Raw genomic sequence first — 22,119 nt, 5'->3', positions numbered from 1 at the left:
AATGGTACCAACAGTACTAACTGTAATTATTTAGTTAGAGAAAAAAATCGACAGCCGTCACTTACAGTTTAACTTTTTTTATAACATTGTTGTGTATCTATTGGTACTGGAGGAATAAAGCAAATGTAATAAAAAAATAACCGTCCAAATATTACAATTTTTTATTTATTTTTTTATTGTTTAACTTATAACATTGTTACATTGTACATAAAATTAGGTAATAATAATAGGTAATAGTGAAAAACATATGTTTTTGAATTTCTACTCCAATAAAGAGTGCTAGCTCTAACAATTAATGGTACAATATCTATGTAGGTTATCTTTGAATAACGTCATATTTATTTGCGATTTATAATAATGAGCTGTCTTCACCATTGCTGACATAATAGTACTGACCTTAATTATTAAAACTTTAAACCTACTACATAATTGTACATTTTCCTCTGAAACGATTGAGAGCTATAATTTACCGAAATATTTAATTAAAATGTTGTTGATTTGATAAATTATTTGTATACGTTAAAAAATAATGTAATTTATATCCATTTTTAGAAAATATAATTGAGTGTAATGCTGTTTATTGATTTTATGTAAAGAGTAATAGCAGCGTTTATCGCCATGTTTGTTGGTTCACCATTTTGACAATCATGTGACTGACAGTCAGAGCGCCAACTTGACGCGACCAAATCTAGCACCTGACATTTCGCCCGACCTTACGTCTCTCGTTGTGTGCCATTTCTCTGTTTTGTGATTGATTTAATTGAATTTCCAGCAAAATGGGCGCTTCTGCACTGGTCGTGATAATCATATCAGCCATTTGGGCTGTCGTAGGAATCGTACTGCCGGTTGTTCTGCCAAAGGGGCCAAACAGAGGGTGAGTTTTTTAATAACTTATTTTGGAATATCTACGAAAAGTCTCGCAGTAAAATGATAGAATGACTCATTTTTGAGATTTTGCACTAGTTTTCAATGACGAGAATACAAAATACGCTAGAATCTTAATTTATCTTGATTTTTTATCATGTCAGACAGCCTTGATTAATGATGGTCTGTATTTTTGTGGGTTTATACAATGTTTCAATGAGTGCATACCCGAAATTCCCAAGGATGTTTGTTTAAAATGATTTTAGAGTGTTTCAAACAGTCTTTGCTCTATGTGAAGTCATTTTCATGTCTGGCCTTTGGTTGTTTCATAGACTGACTGTCTCCAAGTTCATTGTTGTGTAATTGCTCAAAAATTTGCATCAAACATCATATTTTGTCTCCTTATCATTAAAAATGTATATTTAAATACTGTATGCATTTATGTTAATAATAAATCTCCCGCTCGGACTAAAAAAGTGATTGCAATCTCATAAAATGATAGAATGACAATTTTTTTCCTGTCTAGTCAATTTTCAAGAATACAAACCTAAAAATACGCTAGGAAATGTATTTATATTGACTTTGGTTCATTTCAAACAGCCTTAATACAATCCCATTGTTCAATAATGATAAAATTACCAATTTTTGTAAATTTTACATCACTGCTAATCTTATTTCAATGAATACAAACCCAAAATATCCTAGAGCTAACTAACCAACCATCACGCCGTTTCCCCGTAGGGGTAGGAAGAGAGGACGGACCGCCAAACAACTCGGTCACACCACACACTCCTTGTCTCATCCACATTCATACATCGTCTCATACATACTCTTCTATTATTCTGACTATTGACATGGCCTGACTCAAGTATCTGATTCACTTGATCGTGCTATGTCTTCCTCGGGCGTCCCCGACTTCAGATGCTATTCACATTTGCGTCATATATTATCCTTACACTCCTTTCTTCGCTCATTCTTACATGTCCAAACCATCTAAGCGTCCTTTTCAATCTTACACATCACTCTTACATCAGCCTTTCATGGTTTGCGGATCTCCACATTTTTCACACGATCATACATGGTTTTACCACACGTACGCCTAAGGGATTTCATTTCTACAGCATTTAGTCTACTTTTATCAGGGTAGATACCAGCACTACATTGTGGACTGCTAGCTATGCTTCTTTGGACAATTTTTTGTTAGCGCCAACTGCGTTCAGTTCTCCATTAATGGAGTTACCTGCATTTCCCCTTGTTTCAATATCTCTGTCAGCCTTCCCATCTCTCTAGACAGAGGTTCCCAAACTCTTTTGCCCCGTAGACCACTTGCCAAATATATTTTTTTCCGTAGACCCCCCTGCCTGCCGAATATTGAATTTTCCTAAAACTATTAACGTCCCATGTGATCATTTCCCTTTTTCGTAAGAAGTTTCCCTTCCCTTGCCTGTCCAACAACCGAGTGGCGGTATAGTTCCTCTATCTTTACACTGTGCAGACAGGGGCACCCTTGTGAGGTATTACACCAAATGAAAATGGAGCAGGATAAGCAATGGGAATTTCTTTCTGTAGCTAGCCCTACAGAATTGCCCTTAAGTTCTTTGTTAGCGCTTATTCCGATCAGTTCTTCTTGTCATATGATATCCGATTCTTCAACATTCCACTTCCACAGTCAAAATATCCTCAAACTTAGTTTTGTAGTCTGTGTAAAGTACATTTAAATGTTGAACGTCATTATTACCCTGGACGTTTTTCAAAAACAAGTTAGGAAACTAGGAAAATTCGCAGCTTCCGATGTGCAATGTTTTGCTTCAATATATTAATACTGACGAGACAAAGAACGTATAATTTTATTTATATACCTCAATAACAACTTTACGAAATATAAAAATACAAATATCAAATAAGTAATTTCTCAGTCTATTATTAGTATTACGTAAACTGTGTTAGGTCTATTGTGTCACCTACGGAACTCCTAAATGTTGACTTAAGGTAAATGAGGGTCTGCTCGTATATACCCCCATTTGAATCTCGTGGACCCCCAAATTTTTTTCTCGCTGACATAGACCCCCAGCAAGCCGATATCGACCCCTGGGGGTCTATATAGACCACTTTGGGAACCTCTGAGTTAGACGGTAAATGTGGGTATCTTATAAATAGACAAGTTTTTCTGTAATTTATTGTTGTATTAATTGATTTGCCTTTTTTTCAGAATCCTGCAGGTTATTTTGATGTTGACAGCAGCTACTTGCTGGTTATTGTAAGTATTGAATTAATTAAAATGATTTAGTTTATTATATTTATTTATTTATTTATTAACGCCCTTTTTCGGGGCTTTTACATGTAAATATTAAGAAATGTACATAACTGAATTGCTTCATTAACAACATTTTATATTTGTTTAAAGATAAATTGAAGATGTCCACTGACTTGGTATAATTGTTTCCCTCCATTAGTATTCTGGGCAAAGAGGAATACATATGGTAGTTAGTCCCAGAATTTCTGCGCTGAAATAAATCCTGACTTCTAGTATTACATTGTGGAATCCGAAAGCTCATCAATTCTAGCTATACCGGAGTATTAACTAAATCATTTATAATTTTATATAGAAATACCAAGTCAGTGAAAATTCTTCTGTCTGACAATTTGAGCATATTCATATAATTTAACAAAGTTTTGTAGTTCAACATAATTGCTGGAATATCCATTTTAAAATTTATAAAACGTAAGAATTTGTTTTGTATTCTTTCAACAGCTTTTACATGTATATTATAATGTGGGTTCCAGACAGGAGAATTGTACTCAAGTTGACTTCTTACATAGGCAAAATATAACAATTTAATACAGTATATAATATGGATACAACAATAGCAGCTGTTACCGAAGTGTGTTCTGCGGAGCTTTAGGGTTCTGAGTTTAACTCGAGGTATATTTGATGCAGTGGTGGTCGATATTCGAAACGCTGGGTTCTACGGTGATTTCAATGTTTCTGGCTTTCTGATATCTCTGAAGGAAACTATGATAATCCATGTATGCTAGTCCTGAATTAATTTCCAGTTATTATTTTTAGATTTCTCAAACGTACAGATAAATGGTTAGATCTAAGGAAAAAAGGTGTTTTTTTTAACCACATTTAACAAATAGGTACTCTTTTTTTGTATGTTTTTATTTAGTTATCAAAATTTACATTCTTATATCTAGTATAAACCTTTTAACAACTTATTTCTATGACATTAAGGACACTTTACAATAAATCTAAAACTTATTCTTTATAGTATTTAGGCATAACCCACGAAAAGCAGCAAGGCTTTTAGCTTCCTTTAAAACAGTCGGTAACGGTAATTAAAATTAAATCCTTTAAAATAGAGATTATTTTGGGTTCCTGACAAATTTGTTTTTGGAAGTCTAAAATCTCCACAGTTTCTCGTGGGGTAGCCATGTATTGCGAAATTAAAATTTACATTCTTAAACATGTATTTCGGGAGCATCTTATTTTATAGCTTAAATATAAATATTAAGGTGTTGTAAATTATTCGCTGTCTCACACTTAACATTCCTAGTTTTTTCTGCATAATAATTATTTATTTATTTATTTCACGCCTATTAACCTCTCAGAAAAGGACTTTTATTTACTTTGTGTTCCTTTGCGAACTGTCAAAACGCGAAAATTTTTGTGTTATTCACGAGTTTTGTTAAAAGCTTCATAACTCACGTTTTGGGAAACGTAGCCTCATTCTAAAAAATGTTTTGGAAAGATTATGAAATTCACTATCGTATTGTTTTGTTATACGTAAATATTTGCTTGTCTAAATATACATTTTCTGAAAACGTCAAAAATATGTAAAAATCGCTGACCATTATTTCAAAGCTGTGAAAAATGTACTTTTTTCTGAGTATCATAAAGAAATAACACTTTATATATTGAAGAAATATAATTAAAAACTATTAGTCACCTCAAAATATTAACCGTCCAAACTAAAATATTTTTAATAAATTATTTAAAAACGCAATAAATTATGAACGAACAAGATGACAGATTCAATCGACTCAGATAATGCACCTCTACATTCCATAGATATTCTTGAATGCAGACGCGTAGCGTTATTCATTATCGATACTCTGTTTTTTAAATCATGGCAATCCGTATACTAGTGATGGAAATAAATCGATTTTTGTAAAATCTCGCGCGTTTACGTGAACAGACGTACTAATGTCTTGACCGCTATTATCATATTTACGTCTTTTGACGTTTTAATGTTCCGAGTGGTTAAGGCTTTTACATACATATATATAAAAAATATTTACGAAATTATATATGAAAATAGTGCAGGAAACGACTATTTAAAACAATTGCAGAAAAATAAATATAAAGTCAAAATATTACTGAACTTTATCTACACAGCATGCAGGCACAAAACATAAAAAATCCAAAATATTTTTTTCTGTTTCAGTTGACAAAATTATTATGTGTTAGTCAAATCAAATTAAATACCTTTATTAAAATATTCCACTACTCGATGAAAAAAACTTCAATAGGGTATGCTTATATATTGAAATTGATGTACTAAATATATCAACAACATCGTAGTATTTGTTTCCTAGCTGTTGAATCCGTCGCATAGGAGTGTGATATTGGGACGTTGATATAGAATTGCTACAATAATATGTTAGGTACTGTCTTGTAACCGACCTGCTTGGAGTATGAAAAGAGATTACATATAATAAATCACGGGTATCAAACATTGAATTAATGATTTTATACAAACAGGTTAAATCGGAAATGATTCTACGATCAGATAATTTTATTAAATTTAATGAACTAAGTACGTTATCGTAATTAAGGTTTTCTCTAGGAATGCCCATTTTAAAATTTACATATCTTAAAAATTTATTTTGAATTCTTTCAATCGCATGTGAATGAACCTCATAATTTGGGGACCAAACCGTGGAATTGTATTCTACATGACTCCTTACTAGTGACATATATAATGTTTTTACAGTATTTACATTATTGAAATCACTAGGTACCCTTAAAATAAAATCCAACATTTTCAAAGCTTTATTGGTTATTATTTCAATATGCTTGATAAAGTTAAGTTTCGTGTCAAACCAATAATTATCTTAGAATACCTACTACACTTCAATACTGCTGGCATTCCTCTATTTTGAATTATTCACAATTTCTTTATCTGTGTTTGATTGCACAAGAAAAGGACACTAGAGCAGTAATTTAAATGAGATGCTACTATACTATTATAAACTTATTTATTTGTATTTACATCTAATTTATTTCTTATTCTTCTTAAAAAATATACCGTTTTTTGCCATTTTCTTAGCCAATAAACTCTGGCTCCTCAGTACATGACCAGTATATAAGAGGTTTGATGTTTAGCTCATCTCGGATCGTCGAAATTCTTATCCAATCTTATTTTGTAATTCCTGCCACTCTCTCATGTATTATGTCACATTTCCATCTAAGCCAGAGTTAAGGTAGTTAGCCTCTCAGAAACTGGACGTACTGTACAGAGCAGATGCTGCAGATAGTACCCAGCTGCTGCCCCGTACAATTTGTAAGTGTGCCCAACTGTAGAATTTAGCAGGCAAATTTTGGCATTACTTCAATTTCATATCCCTTAACCTTTCCTTATCTGTGGTGTGTATTTACTACACATTGCTTCTAATAACTTTAATAACTCTATAAATATAATAAATTCTGGGTTCAGATTTTAGGTATTCCTCCGTTATACATTTATGCACTGAATTAAAAAATAATATTTTACATAGTTTTCAAATTCAATTAAAAATCAGAGATTTTTGTTAAAAATCGGAAACAAATACACCAATACAATCAACCGTGTGATACTGCTACGCGAAGAGTGTGTGAGGAAATGACACGCTATCGATGTCCCGCTTTAGTTCGCTACGCGGGAACATGAGAAATCCACACGTCCGCAGTTGTATTTTGATTTAGACCATCGATACCTACGACCGCATAGCTGTGTGTGTGCCAGCCGCCAGCCGCCAGCCAGTCGGACGCGGACCGTCGTTAGATGTGGACCCCTCGCACGTTTTTTTAGCATCTGCCGATGGTTTTTTCATGTTTTCAGCAATTAAATTACAATTATTATCACTTTTGATATAAAATATAATAAACATAAGCGATTAGCTATGAATATTCATATTTTTCCGATATTAAATCGCTTATTTTGAGATGTGTATTGACTATACAGCACCGGAACGCGTGGATTTTTTTAGCACAGTAAGGGAATGGTTAAGTCCTCAGGTTAATTTGTTCGCTTTTCAGAACAGCTCTTATCGAATCAAGCGATTTTTGGCATATTATGTCAAGTTTGCAAAATCGTTTAGAGCCAAATTTATAGAACCTAAAAATATGTTATAAGCGGTGAAATCTAGGTGGATTAATTGGCTTTAAACCGTGGTAATCAGTTTCATATATTTCCATATTAATATTTAGAGGAATGGTATTAATTAAATAATACAATAATGACATCAATTGCACGAGTGGATATGGTCTCATAGAAATCATTGTCTCCCTTACTGTCATGTTGAGAAATATGATCTAAACTGTGTTAGAAAGGGAAAACACCACGCTTTATATTCAAATCTAGTAGTTAACCACAGAAGAATTAAAATATACACTTCGATGAAACCAAAAGTTCCTGACGCAATTTGGAAATAATTTATGAAACTTTGTGAAAAGTGAGGTGACTTTAACGTTTGCGATACATTTGTCTAATGAAATCAGTCATTTTTGTTACAAAGAAATAAAGCGAGGCATTTAAAAAAACTAAATTATATTTGTATTCTTAATTTTTATATTTAAAAAATTATGTGTTTATTTAGAATAATACAACAGTTTTTAGTTTTGAGATGCATTCAGAAACTTTCTATTTATTTGGGTTTTATTGCAAGGGATAAATTTAATACTCCCAGGCCTGAGGATTTAATAAAAATGCTGAAAATTTTCTCATTTCTATTCCGCAATCCCGCGGGATTTTTAAAGTAGGTGCAGGTTTAGCAAACCATAATTACATTGCATTGGATAACCTCTGCATGTATCCTGGAATAATATAATTATTTAAACATTTTTGGGTTTCACTATGAACAATAGTATTTCTCTTGAATTGCAAATTTGAAAAGCTGTGAGTTCTGGCTTTTTCCATCCAAGGCAGATAAGATCAATCAAGAGATGCTTTCCTTCTGATGGAGCAAAGTCACTCATAAATTTGTTCGTCGTCTCACATATGGACTATTGCAATAGTGCATATGCCGGAAATATATAATATCTCCCTCAGAAACAAATCAATAGAATAGAGTCAGTTTTTAATGCTGCGGCGAGAATGATTTTTGGTGAATCTAAGTATTGTCGTATAACCCCACTTCTAAGGGATCGCCTTCACTGGCTTCGATGCCCTGATAGAATAGAGTTTAAGATCTGCTTAATTACCTTCAAAGCATTGCGAGGAATGGCGCCAGCCTATATATCGGAACTATGTGTCCGACAAAACTTAAGCAATAGACAGCTTACTCTAAGGTCAGCAGATCTACATGTTAGTAATCGTCTAATTGAACTTTCTAGATCAAATCGAGCCGTTTACTATGATCGTTCTTTTAGTGTAACAGGCCCGCTCATCTGGAATAGACTTCCCTCAGCTCTTACTAATCTACAGAATTTGGCTGAATTTAAACAGGCTTTAAAAACAAAATTATTTAAAAAATCTTACCATTCATAAATCTTAAACACTCAGAACATTAGAACGTCAAAAGACGTAAATATGATAATAGCGGTCAAGACATTAGAACGTCTTTTCACGTAAACGCGCGAGATTTTACAAACATCGATTTATTTCCATCACTAGTATACGGATTTCCATGATTTAAAAAACAGAGTATCGATAATGAATAACGCTACGCGTCTGTATTCAAGAATATCTATGGAACGTAGAGGTTCATTATCTAAGCCGATTGGATCTGTCATCTTGTTCGTTCGTAATTTATTGCGTTTCTAAATAATTTATTAAAAATATTTTAGTTTGGACGGTTAATATTTTAAGGTGACTAATAGTTTTTAATTATATTTCTTCAATATATAAAGTGTTGCTTCTTTATGATACTCAGAAAAAAGTACATTTTTCACGGCTTTGAAATAATGGTCAGCGAATTTTACATATTTTTGACGTTTTCATAAAAGGGTCAATCCGCACCAAATCATCCAGGCCATGTCACCCACCATCTCAGATTTTGATGAAACTTTAAATTTTTAATCCTTCCATATAGATAAGAAAATATACCAAATTTTACCTTCCTACCTCAACTCGTTTTTTTTTTATGGGCAGTTGAAGTTTGGGCAAAATAAGCGTTTTTACATATTCCGAGCACTCCGGAAGAGCTTGTACCTTCAATGAAAAAAAATTGTATCTTTGTCATTTATAGTGCAAATGCAATGAAAATTTTCAATATTATCAAGAAAACTATGCTGATTGCAGAAAAAAATAAATAAACCCTTTACATTTATCTACTTGACTTTAAAAAATTACCAAAAGTAATTTTTTAAGTAATTTTTGGGACGGAAAAGGTACTTTACAAAAAAGCAATATCTCGGGAAGGTACAGTGTTAATGAAGTAATTTTTTTTTTATTCATATCTACAAATAGCATAGAATCACATACAAAAATAAAATTCATGGCATTTTACTTGCTTCAATAAATAAAATCCATTTTAAACTTTTTTCAAACTTTTTGTAATTTTTTTTTATTCTTATCTACAATAAACATAGTACAACCTAAAAAAATAAAACTCCTGGTATTTTGTGTGCTTCACAGTGTAGAAACGTTTTTAAAATGAGAAATCTTAATCATACAGAATTGTTCCAAGTTTTTTAAAATCTAGATACTGTATTTGCAAATAAAAAAAGTCAAACTTATTCGGTCCTTTACAACATGCTGGTAAGCTTGCAATGTAAGCTTAAGGCACCAACAAAATAATGTACCTTGTTCCTTACCCTGAATGCATACACCATAGCAATATTTTATAACAAGATCAACTTTTTAACTCTTTTCAATACAAAGTTAACTCTTTAAAAAACAAATACAATAAAAATAAAACAGGCAATGTAGGATTAGGTTAAATGAAAGTACATTACAATAATATTGTTTACAAATAAATGTTCAAGTTCATTTTTGACTTTTATTCTTGATCTGACCCATAAGATGGTTGAACTTTTGATCAGCATGATGAACGTCTTTTTCAAGAAAGTAGTAAGCTCTTCCTGAACCTTTTGTTGTGGGAGGGTCAACGATATTAAAAATATTTTGTAGTGGAACAAAACAAATATCTTCTTTTTGATGTGGCCAGTAAAAGGATGGAGCTGGGCCAAAAGGATGCATAAACTTGATTGATACATCACACTCGTCTTCATCTTTGGAAACCACAAGTCCAAAAAACCAATGGTTGTCATATACGCAAGCTACATAAGAGTTTGTACAAATTTGTACCATACTTAGTTGCTCAGAGCGATTTCGTTCCCCACTGAAGTTAAAAATCAAAGCATAATCTGAATCTGAACTTATCCTTTTTGTGCCAACTTCATTTTCAGACAGAGGAACAAAGCAGTGGAAACCTCGAGTGCCTGGTATTGTTTTAGCTTGTGAAAAACGCTGCTGTAATTGTTGCCTGCAAGTGAATAAGCTTTCTTTTCTCAGCAAGTAAAAATATATATTTTCTACTCTCGACTGACAAAACTTAAAAGTTTTGTCTACAGTTGTGATAGTGTTGCCAGGGCCAAGTTGCAAACTTTCTCTAGTTAGAAGACGTTTTACTGTTCCACCTATTCCATCACAGCGAGATTTCCCATGACTCGTAGCAAAAAACGACCAACATGCTTTCAAGTTGAAGTCTTTTTGATGGTGACACAGATTTAAAAAGTTTTTGCAGTTTTTATATTGCGCTGCGCAACCATCAGTAAAATAATGAACACTTTGAATTTGGGGAAATTTTTGATTTAAAAATTGAGCAACAATTTTTTGAGTTTCGTAAACGAAACTTACATCATTTTTGTTATTTGTTTTTGGGGTATTATGCCGTGTTGCGCTAACTCCTTCTTTAGCCAACGTTTCGGACAGCATTGCAGTGTCCATCATCAGGGCAGACATCTGCTTCCGTTTAGCGTAACTAGACTTACTGTGGGATGGTATTGCATGTAGTTTAAATGGAGATTCTCCAATGTCAGTTAAAGAAGTGTTGATTTCTTGTAAAAAAATTTCTTTGTTTAAAACATTTTCAACTTCACTTATGTCTTCTTGAAAAGTGTTAAGCTCTTCAATTTCATTGTTAAGGTTTTGGCTCTTACTAATTTTTGCTCTGCATGCATTACAAATTTTTTGTCCAGGGATTGCTTTATTAGTTACTTTTAGAATGGTATTAATGTTCTCTGAAAATTCCAAGGATACTGTTCTTAAAGTTTTTGTAATTTTCCTTTTGTGGCTTTGGAACGGGTCAAAACAAGCTTTTTGAAATGTTTCATATTTATTTAAGTTAAATATTCTGTGGTGCTCACAAATGTTGAAAACCAAGTCTGTAGATACAAAACTTCTTTGTTGAATAAGCTTTTTTTCAAATTCACTTAACAAATCCACACTCGTTAATTTCTCTGACTTAGTATAACTTTTTTTGTGACATTCAGTACCATTATGTTGTCCCACACTACATTTAACTAAACTTGTTTCGATTAGAGACATTTTAACAACGTACACCATAACATGAAACAACTACTGTATTTATATAGATGATCACTGCTTTGAAGCTGACTCAGAACTAAGCATGTCAGAGGAAACAAAGCATGTAGTATCCTGCAAACTTAGTGATGAGGCAGATAGTAATTTTCATGTTCTGTCTTGTTCTTGTTGCAGATACATCATTTCCATGTAGTGACTTGTCTCTAGGACTGTTTCTTTGATATTAGTCCATTCATTCAACCTATATTACTAGCTATATACCTAAACTATAACTTGCCCAATTACAAACTAAAAATAGATATAAAAAAAATCACAAAAAGTTTGAAAAAAGTTTAAAATGGATTTTATTTATTTTTGTATCTAGATTTAAAAAAACCTAGAACAATTCTGTATGATAAAGATTTCTTATTTTAAAAACGTTTCTACACTGTGAAGCACACAAAATACCAGGAGTTTTATTTTTTTAGGTTGTACTATGTTTATTGTAGATAAGAATAAAAAAAAATTACAAAAAGTTTGAAAAAAGTTTAAAATGGATTTTATTTATTGAAGCAAGTAAAATGCCATGAATTTTATTTTTGTATGTGATTCTATGCTATTTGTAGATATGAATAAAAAAAAAATTACTTCATTAACACTGTACCTTCCCGAGATATTGCTTTTTTGTAAAGTACCTTTTCCGTCCCAAAAATTACTTAAAAAATTACTTTTGGTAATTTTTTAAAGTCAAGTAGATAAATGTAAAGGGTTTATTTATTTTTTTCTGCAATCAGCATAGTTTTCTTGATAATATTGAAAATTTTCATTGCATTTGCACTATAAATGACAAAGATACAATTTTTTTTCATTGAAGGTACAAGCTCTTCCGGAGTGCTCGGAATATGTAAAAACGCTTATTTTGCCCAAACTTCAACTGCCCATAAAAAAAAACGAGTTGAGGTAGGAAGGTAAAATTTGGTATATTTTCTTATCTATATAGAAGGATTAAAAATTTAAAGTTTCATCAAAATCTGAGATGGTGGGTGACAAATCCAAAATTTTCTGGATGATTTGGTGCGGATTGACCCAAAATGTTTATTTAGAAACGCAAATATTTACGTATTACAACACAATGCGATAGTGGATTTCATAATCTTTCCAAAAAATTTTTTAGAATTGGGCTACGTTTCCCAAAACGTGAGTTATGAAGCTTTTAGCAAAACTCGTAAATAACACAAAAATTATCACGTTTTGAGAGTTCTCAAAGGAACACACAGTAAATAAAAGTCTTTGTCTGAGAGGTTAACTTCTTTTCAATATTTTATAATAAGCCATATTCTAAAACTTCCGGTAATTGTTTGGTTTCGGTTGTCTCCTTATTGTACCTTTTTAAAATGTCTGGTCAGAAGATTCTCATTTCTGAGCACAAACTGCCTCCTGTTTTATATTATGTTTTAGTTTTAATATTCTTGTTTTGTTCTGTCCTGCTGTTATTGTTAAGCCCCGTATTCATGGTAAACATTAGTTTAGCAACATTTGATCAACATTGTTGATGAGCGGAGAGAATGTTGCTGTAAACTTTGTTGAAATAAATACAGGTTGTCCACACACAAGTCTACGTTAAAATGTTGCCCGAGGAAGTAGTGTTGTTGTGTTCTCTGTATCTGATGGATAGGATTTCAATTAAAAAAAGAGAAAAAGATGGTGGGTTCGAAACAATCTTCTGCAAAGAGAAAATTTGATGAGTGCATGTATTTTAGTTTCCACGTCCTTTTTTGGGTACATTTAGGGCTTGAGAAATTTCTTCGAATGCATCGTTCTTTTTTTTTCTATCTTTGTATTCTTTTTTAGAAGAATCCCATAATAATGGTTTAGATTGAAACAATTCTATTAATTGCATTATTTTATCATTGCTCCACACTACTGCAATCTTTATAAACTGTTGCAAACACGTTCACACACGTCAACATTTGTTGCTAAACTGATGTTTACGCTCGTCGGGCGAGAGCTTGTCAACATGCCGTTATCAACTCCGCAACACGCAGTGTTGCCAGCAACATGTTGATTCAACTTTGTTGCTAAACTAATGTTTACCATGAATACGGGGCTTTATTCTAAGTTTTGTCATCACTTTGTATAAACAGTATATATAGTGTTATAATATTATATCTGTATTGGGTAAGGCACACTGTAGGAATAATTTTAAGAACATGACCACCAATACTAAATTACCGTTAAGCTATAAATGCTACGTTATTATTATTGTTTTGTTGTATTTTCCAGCTGGCTGTGTTGCTACATGTCCCAGATGAACCCGCTGATCGGCCCCAAACTGAGCAAGAACACACTTCTAATTATGGCCCGGGAATGGGTAAGTCTTCTACCACGGTGTAGCGGTGTACGCACTTGACGTTAGCTCGTTAGGCAGTAATTCATTCTCGTCGTAGCGCTGAATTTATTTATTATTGCACAATAGAGTAATCGATATATACCTCCATGGGCTTTTATGTATGCCTTTTTAAGATATACAATTTCGTAGAACATTATTTTAATGTATCTCATAAGGTTTAGCCAGCGTTAGCAATGTAAGTGCCCGAAAATATATATTTTTTCAACTTGATTACAAAACATCGACTTTTCTCTACTTTCCATAAGAATAATATGCATGTTATATCTCTTTCTTTCTTTTACATCCTTTTCTCTTTTCTATTTGATAAAATTTTGTTACATATAAAATTTTTATTTTGTTATATTAAAAAATAAAAATTCTTTTCATTATCATTACACTCTATGAAAAAATATGTTAAATTACTATTTACACGCGTTTCTCCGCCTTTTTAACACGAGCATTTGCTCTAAAAAAAGGTGTATCACGATGTACTGTAATAAAAAGAAAATAATCTTAATGTAATGTAATAACATGTAATTGTAAATTTAATATTAAATAAAAATTAAATATTATAAAAAAAAAAAAAAATGTATTATATATATAAACCTTCCAAAAGAAATTTTCTAAATGATAGTGAAATCCTATCGAAATCCGTTGCGTAGTAAGAACTAAGCGTACAAACGTACAGACGCGGATAGCGACTTTATTTTATACTATTTAGGGATGATTTTATATGAAGAATATGTTTTATAAAACAATTTTAAATGTGTCATTTTCGATTTGCCGCCAAAATGACATGTTTGTTTTTATTCGTGAATTATTCGGCGATGTTGGTGACAGCCGTCTTGCCAGATATTGACGTTTTCTACGACATAATGACGTTGTAGCCAGTTGAACCGTTTTGTAATGTGCGCTTTTAGATTGTTTTGAATTCAATAATTATAATGCTTTTAGTACAATAATTAAAATCAGAATAATAAATTTTAAATAGGTATTCATAATTTTTGTAAATATCGCATTGTTTAATTTTTTTATATCAGCATTTATAGGCAGGTGTCTCTTCAAAAATAGTTTTATGGCATTTAGAGAATAGTAACGACACCACTCCCCTTGTCACGCCATGCTTTGCCAGGATGCCGGTTCTGTCGTGCAGACTCTGAACAGGTCATGGTATCGACTCCGGCAGTAGTGGTCTGATACATATAAATGATAGCGTCTCAAGCAGTGGCGGCTAGCTCTAAGGAACGTTGAAGCAACTCCTAAAATTAAAAAATTCAGTTTATCTAAAAATAATAATCATCAACGGGTAATAATATCAAGGAAAATCAAAGCAAATAATACTAATAAAAGTATTATGTTAAATTCAACCGGCTCGAATTTTTGTTCTTTGTATTACGCGTCACGTGGTGCGAACTAATTCCATATTGCTCATCGAAAAACGTCACCCGGGAACATCAATTATCTATAAGCGTAGAGCGTGGATGTCGACCACAGTATTGAAATTTCTCCGAAATACGCCAATGCCTCGTAATTTCTTTGGTTAGATGGCACCACTTTAGTTTACAGTTCGCATACCGATCATTCCAGCAGGTAGGGATAGATTGGCAATATTTTTAGCGCACTACCCATTTTTGTGAGAACAGTTTTTTGCCGCCACTGGTCCCAAGAGGAATGGGCTATCGATAAAATTCCTTTTAGTAACTATATTCCGTGCAGTTGAACACGTCTACTATCTCTGCGAAAGTATTGCCAACTGCGTGCAATGTATGTCAAAATGCAAAATTTCTGCAGCCATACTTAAGTTTCAGAGTTCTGATTGGAAGTAAATTGGAATTTGTTAGTTCAAATTAGATTTCAAGTGTTTTACATAATGTATTCACATAATTGTGTTTATTTTTATGAAAAATGTATTAGTTGGGTTAGGTTAGTTAGTATTAAGCTAATTTTTGCACACATTGTTACGTAGAAAAGGGCAAAATCTTGTCAAAAAAGGGACTATTAACAACCAAATCTCGTGTCAGTGAGTTTTTACGTGCTCGTACATTCATAATAAGCACTTGTTTGCAGTATACTGAAATATAGCTCCATTATTTGGGCCCCTTCTGAACAAAACCATATCCTAGAAATTGACAAAGTACGAAAGAGGTTTATGGGTTATCCGCATATGAGAGAATATACGTACTTTCCATTCCTGGATATCCTTGTTCTTAACAGTTTTTAACTTTCAACATCTTTGAAACTACAGAGTTCTCTAATAAGAGGTGTTATTTTGATATTCAAAGAAAAATGCCATTTTTTAATATAAATGATCGAATGTTTATTTCATTATAAAGAGGAAGGTATGTCGCTAATAGTGAAAAATAACATCAGTCAAATGACCACCACGACCACGCCTACAGGACCATATCCTTTTCATGAAATTTTCCATAACCAAATCGCTGCTGTCCTCGATAGCCTCACGAATTCCATCTTTGAGGTCTTGAATCCACGCTGGGCTGTTGGCGTAGACCTTCTCTTTCACGTGGCCCCAAAGGAAGAAGTCGCAAGGTGTTAAATCACAAGATCTCGGTGGCCAATTGTGATCACCTCTTCGAGAGATAACACGGTCCGGAAACTTTTCCCGTAAAAGATCAATGGTTTCGTTGCTTGTGTGGTACGTAGCGCCGTCTTGTTGAAAGTAAACGTTGTCCAGATCAATACCATCCAATTCCGGCCATAAAAAATCATTAATCATCTCTCGATAGCAGATTAGATTTCAAAATAACACCTCTTATTGAAAAAACCTATAAAATTAATCCAACTATGTTGAAAGAGACTTAAACCTATATGTATATGTTAACTTATATGTGCCCAAGAAGTATACTCGTGGGGGTCCTATGCACTTTTTTATGCTCCGAAAGCGAGGAGTTCCGTCTGTCAACAGATCAACTCAATTTTAACTTCACTTGCAGACAATTTAGCAAATATCTTTTGACGCATGTCACAAAATACTTAAAAAGGATCCCCCAAGACCTTTTATACTTCCATTTACCTCAAATTTGTAATCTTTTCTATAATATATTGGTGCGTAGACGTTTTATGGGGAATATGAATAAATAAATAATTAATCCATCACGAAAACATCTGTCCGAACTAACGAATCTCACCGGTCGGTGGCTGAGTTGACATCGCATTTGGGTCCCACCCAGGCATAGTGTGTTCAATTCCTCGGCTGGCTAAGTCCTCCATCACAGCACAAGCAACATTTTCCGCTTACTTTGGTGGTTGTAGGAGATTTTCAAATATTGTCAGGTTATTCGTAACCCGGGAATGTTTGTCTTTCTTTAAAAAAAAAAAAATAATCCTAATGATTGTTTATTTTTCTTTGATTTCAGGGTCCAGAACTGAAGCCTTAAGATGCTGAACTTCAGCGCCAAGTGTCACCATCCACTGTTATTCATTCGTTCATCCAATAACTTATGTTTGAATCAATCCACTGTAAAAAAAAAATTGAATCAATAACTCCAATCCACCAACAATGCTTCTAAAACAAATAAAAAAAAAATTACAAAGTCAAGTAAAAATGTTATTAATCATTATATATTACTTAAAAAACTATTTATTATGAATCATGATGACTTTTTTTGAAATAAAATTTAATCCATCAACTCCATTCAATCATCAAAAAAATTACAAGTCAAGTAAAAATATTTATTTTGTCACATTTAAAATAAATGTTAATTCAGTTATCTTTTCAAATTCATACAATTATTTTTTTTTTAAATGTTTTTCGCACTTGTTTGTTTGTACATAACATAAAAATAAGTTCCCGAAACATGCATGATTTGCATTCATATGCATGTATGTCTTTCAAATAAACGCGTACACATAAGGATTATATTTCTGTTGAAGTGTTTGTAATATGAATCAGATATTAAATTTAGTGTTATATAAAAAGACATTGGTATAAAATATGTTAGATAAGCCTACAAACTTGTTTTGTTGACATTATTTTGTTATTTTTCATCTCAAATTGCGTCACCAATCTTACTTCGATCTTCAACGTATGTATATTGTTAAATTTTTGTTAGTTTCGTGTCAAATTACATTCTAAATCAATTACGACATGTTAATATAAGTGAATGGCAAAATTTCATAACATACTAACAGAAATATTTAGGTATAAGCCATTTTTTTGTAAGTTTTATGTTATTATACATCATTGATTGACTTTCACCTTGACGGCAATATATTTATCTTTCGCTGGCATGATTATATGTCCATTTTGTTTGTCGCTATGTATTATTTTAATGTCAACATATGTTACAGCATGATAATTCGAATATTGTCAGGTTATTTGTAACCCGGGAATCTTTGTCATATTAACGATACTTTGGTGGGAAGTCTATGACACTGTAACAGCTCAAATGTAGTACATTTCTTGTACCTTTTCTGTAACATTCTTGTCAAATCTTAACAATTATACGTATTCATATTCAAAACTGATGCTAGTACATTTTATATCAATGTTGTGTGTGTTTAAATTTCATTTATGTAAATAATTTAATTATATTATGTAATATAAACAAAACGTAGTATTATGTTATTATGAAATAGTCAATCTTTAAGTCCAGTTCAACTAAAGATTAAAAATAAAATAGACTCATGTTTACTTACAAATTGTTTAATAACGATTCCTTATTTAACAAAAAATCAAACCAACTTTATTATTTCTTTAAATTTCAAAAAAAAAATTAACGTTTTTGCTGGGCAGAATGTATAAAAAATAAGTTTAAAAAATGGATTAACGCTTTTTAAAATAGAATTAAAATATATTGTTTTCTAAATAATATTCAATTACTGTACAATATGTTATTATTTTGTGATTAATAAATTATGTATAATCGTTCGAACAATGTTCAACTATTTATTTATTCGATGTTTTCATTTGTGAAGACGTGGCACGATCGAGTGAATCAAATATTTGATGCGGCTCATGTCACGACAGGCGCGGCTTGTCCTAATGTTCACACGTGCACCAAACTGCCAAAAAAACTTAACAATATTTTACAGCTGATCGTAATTTTTATTTATTAAAATGTATACAATCTTTTAAAAACGTTAAAAGTAAAATTAATTACCTATGACATTATATGAATTTTAATAGCGTGATATCATGTGCAATAGTTATATGTACGTGCGACGGCTTGGGATAATATTACAAACAGCGAACAGCGTCGGAATCATTTAAGGCGATGCACTACGTCGTGTAATATTTTGAATCGAGCCGCTATCAATAACACACCTTACGTAGATGGTGATAAGGCTTAAATTCCCGCTTCACACCATCCACTGTTTTGATTTATGCAAGAAAAAAACATGGCCAAAAAGTGCCTTTTATTTTATTTTGTGGATGTTCAGGCACAAATATTTAAATGTTTTTCGATCATCTTATAAATAACTTAATTTGCCACATTATACAATAAAATCATAATCGAAAACGGGTTCGTAAGTAGGAGATTTTGAACTTTAAAGCAGTTTTCATAGGCCTTTACACTATTTTTTTTCTGGGCTTATAAAAAGACTTATACAGGGTGTATCGGCACGTACCCGACAAACTTTAACCAGCTATTCCTTAGCATATTTGGAGTAAAAAATCTTATGTGCACTTTGCTCTCCGGTAACGTTTTTTTTTAATAAAAAATTTACTATTCATATTTTCACCACATGTCACCGCTGTTTTATCCTTTGTCAAAGTTTGAAAACCCATCTGGCAAATATTTTATTCGAATTCCGTTGAATAATGCACGTGTGTACCTATATTGGCGCACTTCTACAATCACAACGAAATGGCACGGCACCATTCGTCTCATTTTTAACTATTATTATTTAGTGTGTGCGAAAGAGCGAAGACGCTTTTTGACATACTTGCTTATAACAGCTGTTGAACACGAAACGCAATGCCAATGACAGTGATGTAGTGTGGAAATTTAAATTTTTTTTGTTTTTAATTGAAAAAAAAATGCTACCGGACAGCAAAGTGCCCATAAGATTTTTTACTCCAAATGTGCTAAGGAATAGCTGGTTAAAGTTTGTCGGGTTAGTGCCGATACACCCTGTATAAAAAAAACTCGATTATTTCAAAGGCCAGGAAGTATTCTACTCGCAGTATTTAATTAAATCATCTGAAACATTTCTAGGCGACCAAATTTTCAAACCAAAAACACATGATTTTAAATTACTACGTAGTGCATCGCCTTGAACCATTCCAGAGAAATGCCTCGAGCGAAGTATTTCTTAAACAGTGTTTGAACGAGGTAGTGATAATATTTCACTTGCAAATTGAACCATGCGTCAACGGGTCAATTAATATCTCACGCATTATTATTATGTGCGTATTATATTTAGAGAACTTATTTTGTCATTGTAATTACTAGCTATATTTTTTAAATAGTAGTGATTTTTTTTTCTAGTTACATTAATTATTCTACTTTTTCTTTTGGTGCCCTCTACTGTCAAAAGTTGGCATCATTAGATCAATCTTCACTCTTTCCAGCTGCAGGCCGGAACAACTCACCCATGAAGTACGCTGTCTTCCTTTAGTACATCTTCCATTAATCTTTCCCAGGATTATTAATTTGCACTTATTGAGAATTTTCATTGAGATGAAAAAACTCTTCTGTATGGAACGCAATCCTGGTTCCAATAGTCCTGATAGATTGTGATCGACTTTTTGAAGTGTTCAGGTCAAAACTACCAGATCTTCAAATAAGGTACTTTTAAACACATAATAAATGCCTCAGATAATCGATGCGCCACCATAGTGTTGATGTAGACCATAGATGCATAAATTGTGTAGACCGGGTGTGTATCAGACGTAATTGTGTGACACATAAGACTGTAAATGGGCCGGTGATCCCAATCTGTGGAGGCGTGAGATGTCGTCCTTCAGTGGCGTGGAGGGGTAGAACGGGGCCGTCTCTGTAGCCGCTGTAGAGCTGGTCCGATCGCTTGTCGCTTGTTCTTGATGCTGATTCTGAGTCTGGTCCGAAGGGGTAGGCAAGTCCGTGGTCCAGGGTGAGGCGGGGGTCAGAGTGAAAGAAGGCGAACAGAGGCAGAAGTCGGAGCGAGGTAGAGGGCAGAGCAGAGAGAGAGGTGTAGAGCTGGTGGTGGTTTCTGGAGATCTGACGTTCGAGGGGGTGTTTCACGTTTTATAGGCCACCGGCGGGCGCGCGACGCTCGCACGGGTCCACTTTCTCTTTGATTCCTGGAATCCATGGCCACGTTGTGACGCGATCGCGGCGCTCCGCCGGTCCGTTCACCGCCTCAGCCGGTAATTTCGGGCCCGTGGTCGAACGCGACCACGGCGTTTCTTTGTTCGGGCACGATACTCAGAATCGTGCCCGTGGAATGTTCTGATGGCAAATCACCTCGCACGCCATGACGGCGCACGGCCCTTCGCTTCGGGCCGTGGCCGAACGTTCCCTCTCGTATAGGCACGATTCTCATAACCGTGCCCGAATTAAATGCTATTATGATATCCACCAGCTCTCCCAGTATACTTCTCTGCCCGTGTCCCCTAGCCAAGCTCCGACGTTTCATTTATTGTTTTTACATTTTACATACAAAGAGGGTTTACAGTTTAATTTTACATACATTTACATATTTCAATTTAGAATTTTATTTTATAATTTTAACGTGGGTGACTGCGGCCGAGCCCGGAGCAGTACTTCCGTTACAGGGTGTCTTCAGTCTTGTTCTCGTGACACAAGAAATGAAGATGGTTAATCTGAAAAGGACTGTCACTGTGGTTCAAGGCTAGAACTGCAATGACAGCCTATTTCAGATATTTACAAGATACAAGACGCTCGGTCTACAAAAATTACGTATTTATGGTCATTATTAAATAAAAAATTTTAAAAGTGGTCTTTGGTGGTTTGTGATGTTATTTTACACGTCGATCACGACCGACCCACAGTTGGAATCAGTGAGACTATGGCGTACCCAAATTGGGGTTTATTGTGAGGCTAAAGGTAGTGGGGAGGGAAGGACATGGGGAGAGAAAAATGGGGAAGTACCTGGCTATTCAGATCTGATCACCAAATACCAATGCCATTACATTACCAGGGCGATACTAAATTAAAAAAAGCGCTTAAA

General features: G+C 33.4%; 2 protein-coding genes across 2 annotated transcripts in view; one reads left to right on the top strand and one right to left on the bottom strand.

The window, feature by feature from the left end:
- Window positions 1-736, bottom strand: part of nompB (intraflagellar transport protein 88-like protein nompB) — a 46,845-nt gene extending 46,109 nt beyond the window's left edge. Inside the window, exon 1 of the mRNA XM_089643878.1 lies at window positions 718-736. Within this exon, the coding sequence (XP_089500004.1) occupies window positions 718-736 (19 nt within the window). The remainder of the gene's footprint in view (window positions 1-717) is intronic.
- On the top strand, window positions 666-19,058 carry LOC149414332 (V-type proton ATPase subunit e-like). Its single transcript, XM_089643644.1, has 4 exons — window positions 666-874; window positions 3,074-3,121; window positions 13,878-13,965; window positions 17,358-19,058. The coding sequence occupies exons 1-4, from the start codon at window positions 777-779 to the stop codon at window positions 17,376-17,378; spliced, it is 255 nt and encodes an 84-aa protein (XP_089499770.1). The 5' UTR covers window positions 666-776; the 3' UTR covers window positions 17,379-19,058.
- The last annotated feature ends 3,061 nt before the right edge of the window (window positions 19,059-22,119 follow it).

Source organism: Hesperophylax consimilis, chromosome 20, assembly GCF_061612785.1.
Source record: "Hesperophylax consimilis isolate HC1 chromosome 20, BYU_Hcon_1.0, whole genome shotgun sequence".
In the NCBI taxonomy this organism is placed as follows: Eukaryota; Metazoa; Arthropoda; class Insecta; order Trichoptera; family Limnephilidae; genus Hesperophylax; species Hesperophylax consimilis.
The sequence above is the reverse complement of the archived record's forward strand: the minus strand, read 5'-3'. Positions and strand labels throughout refer to the sequence as shown.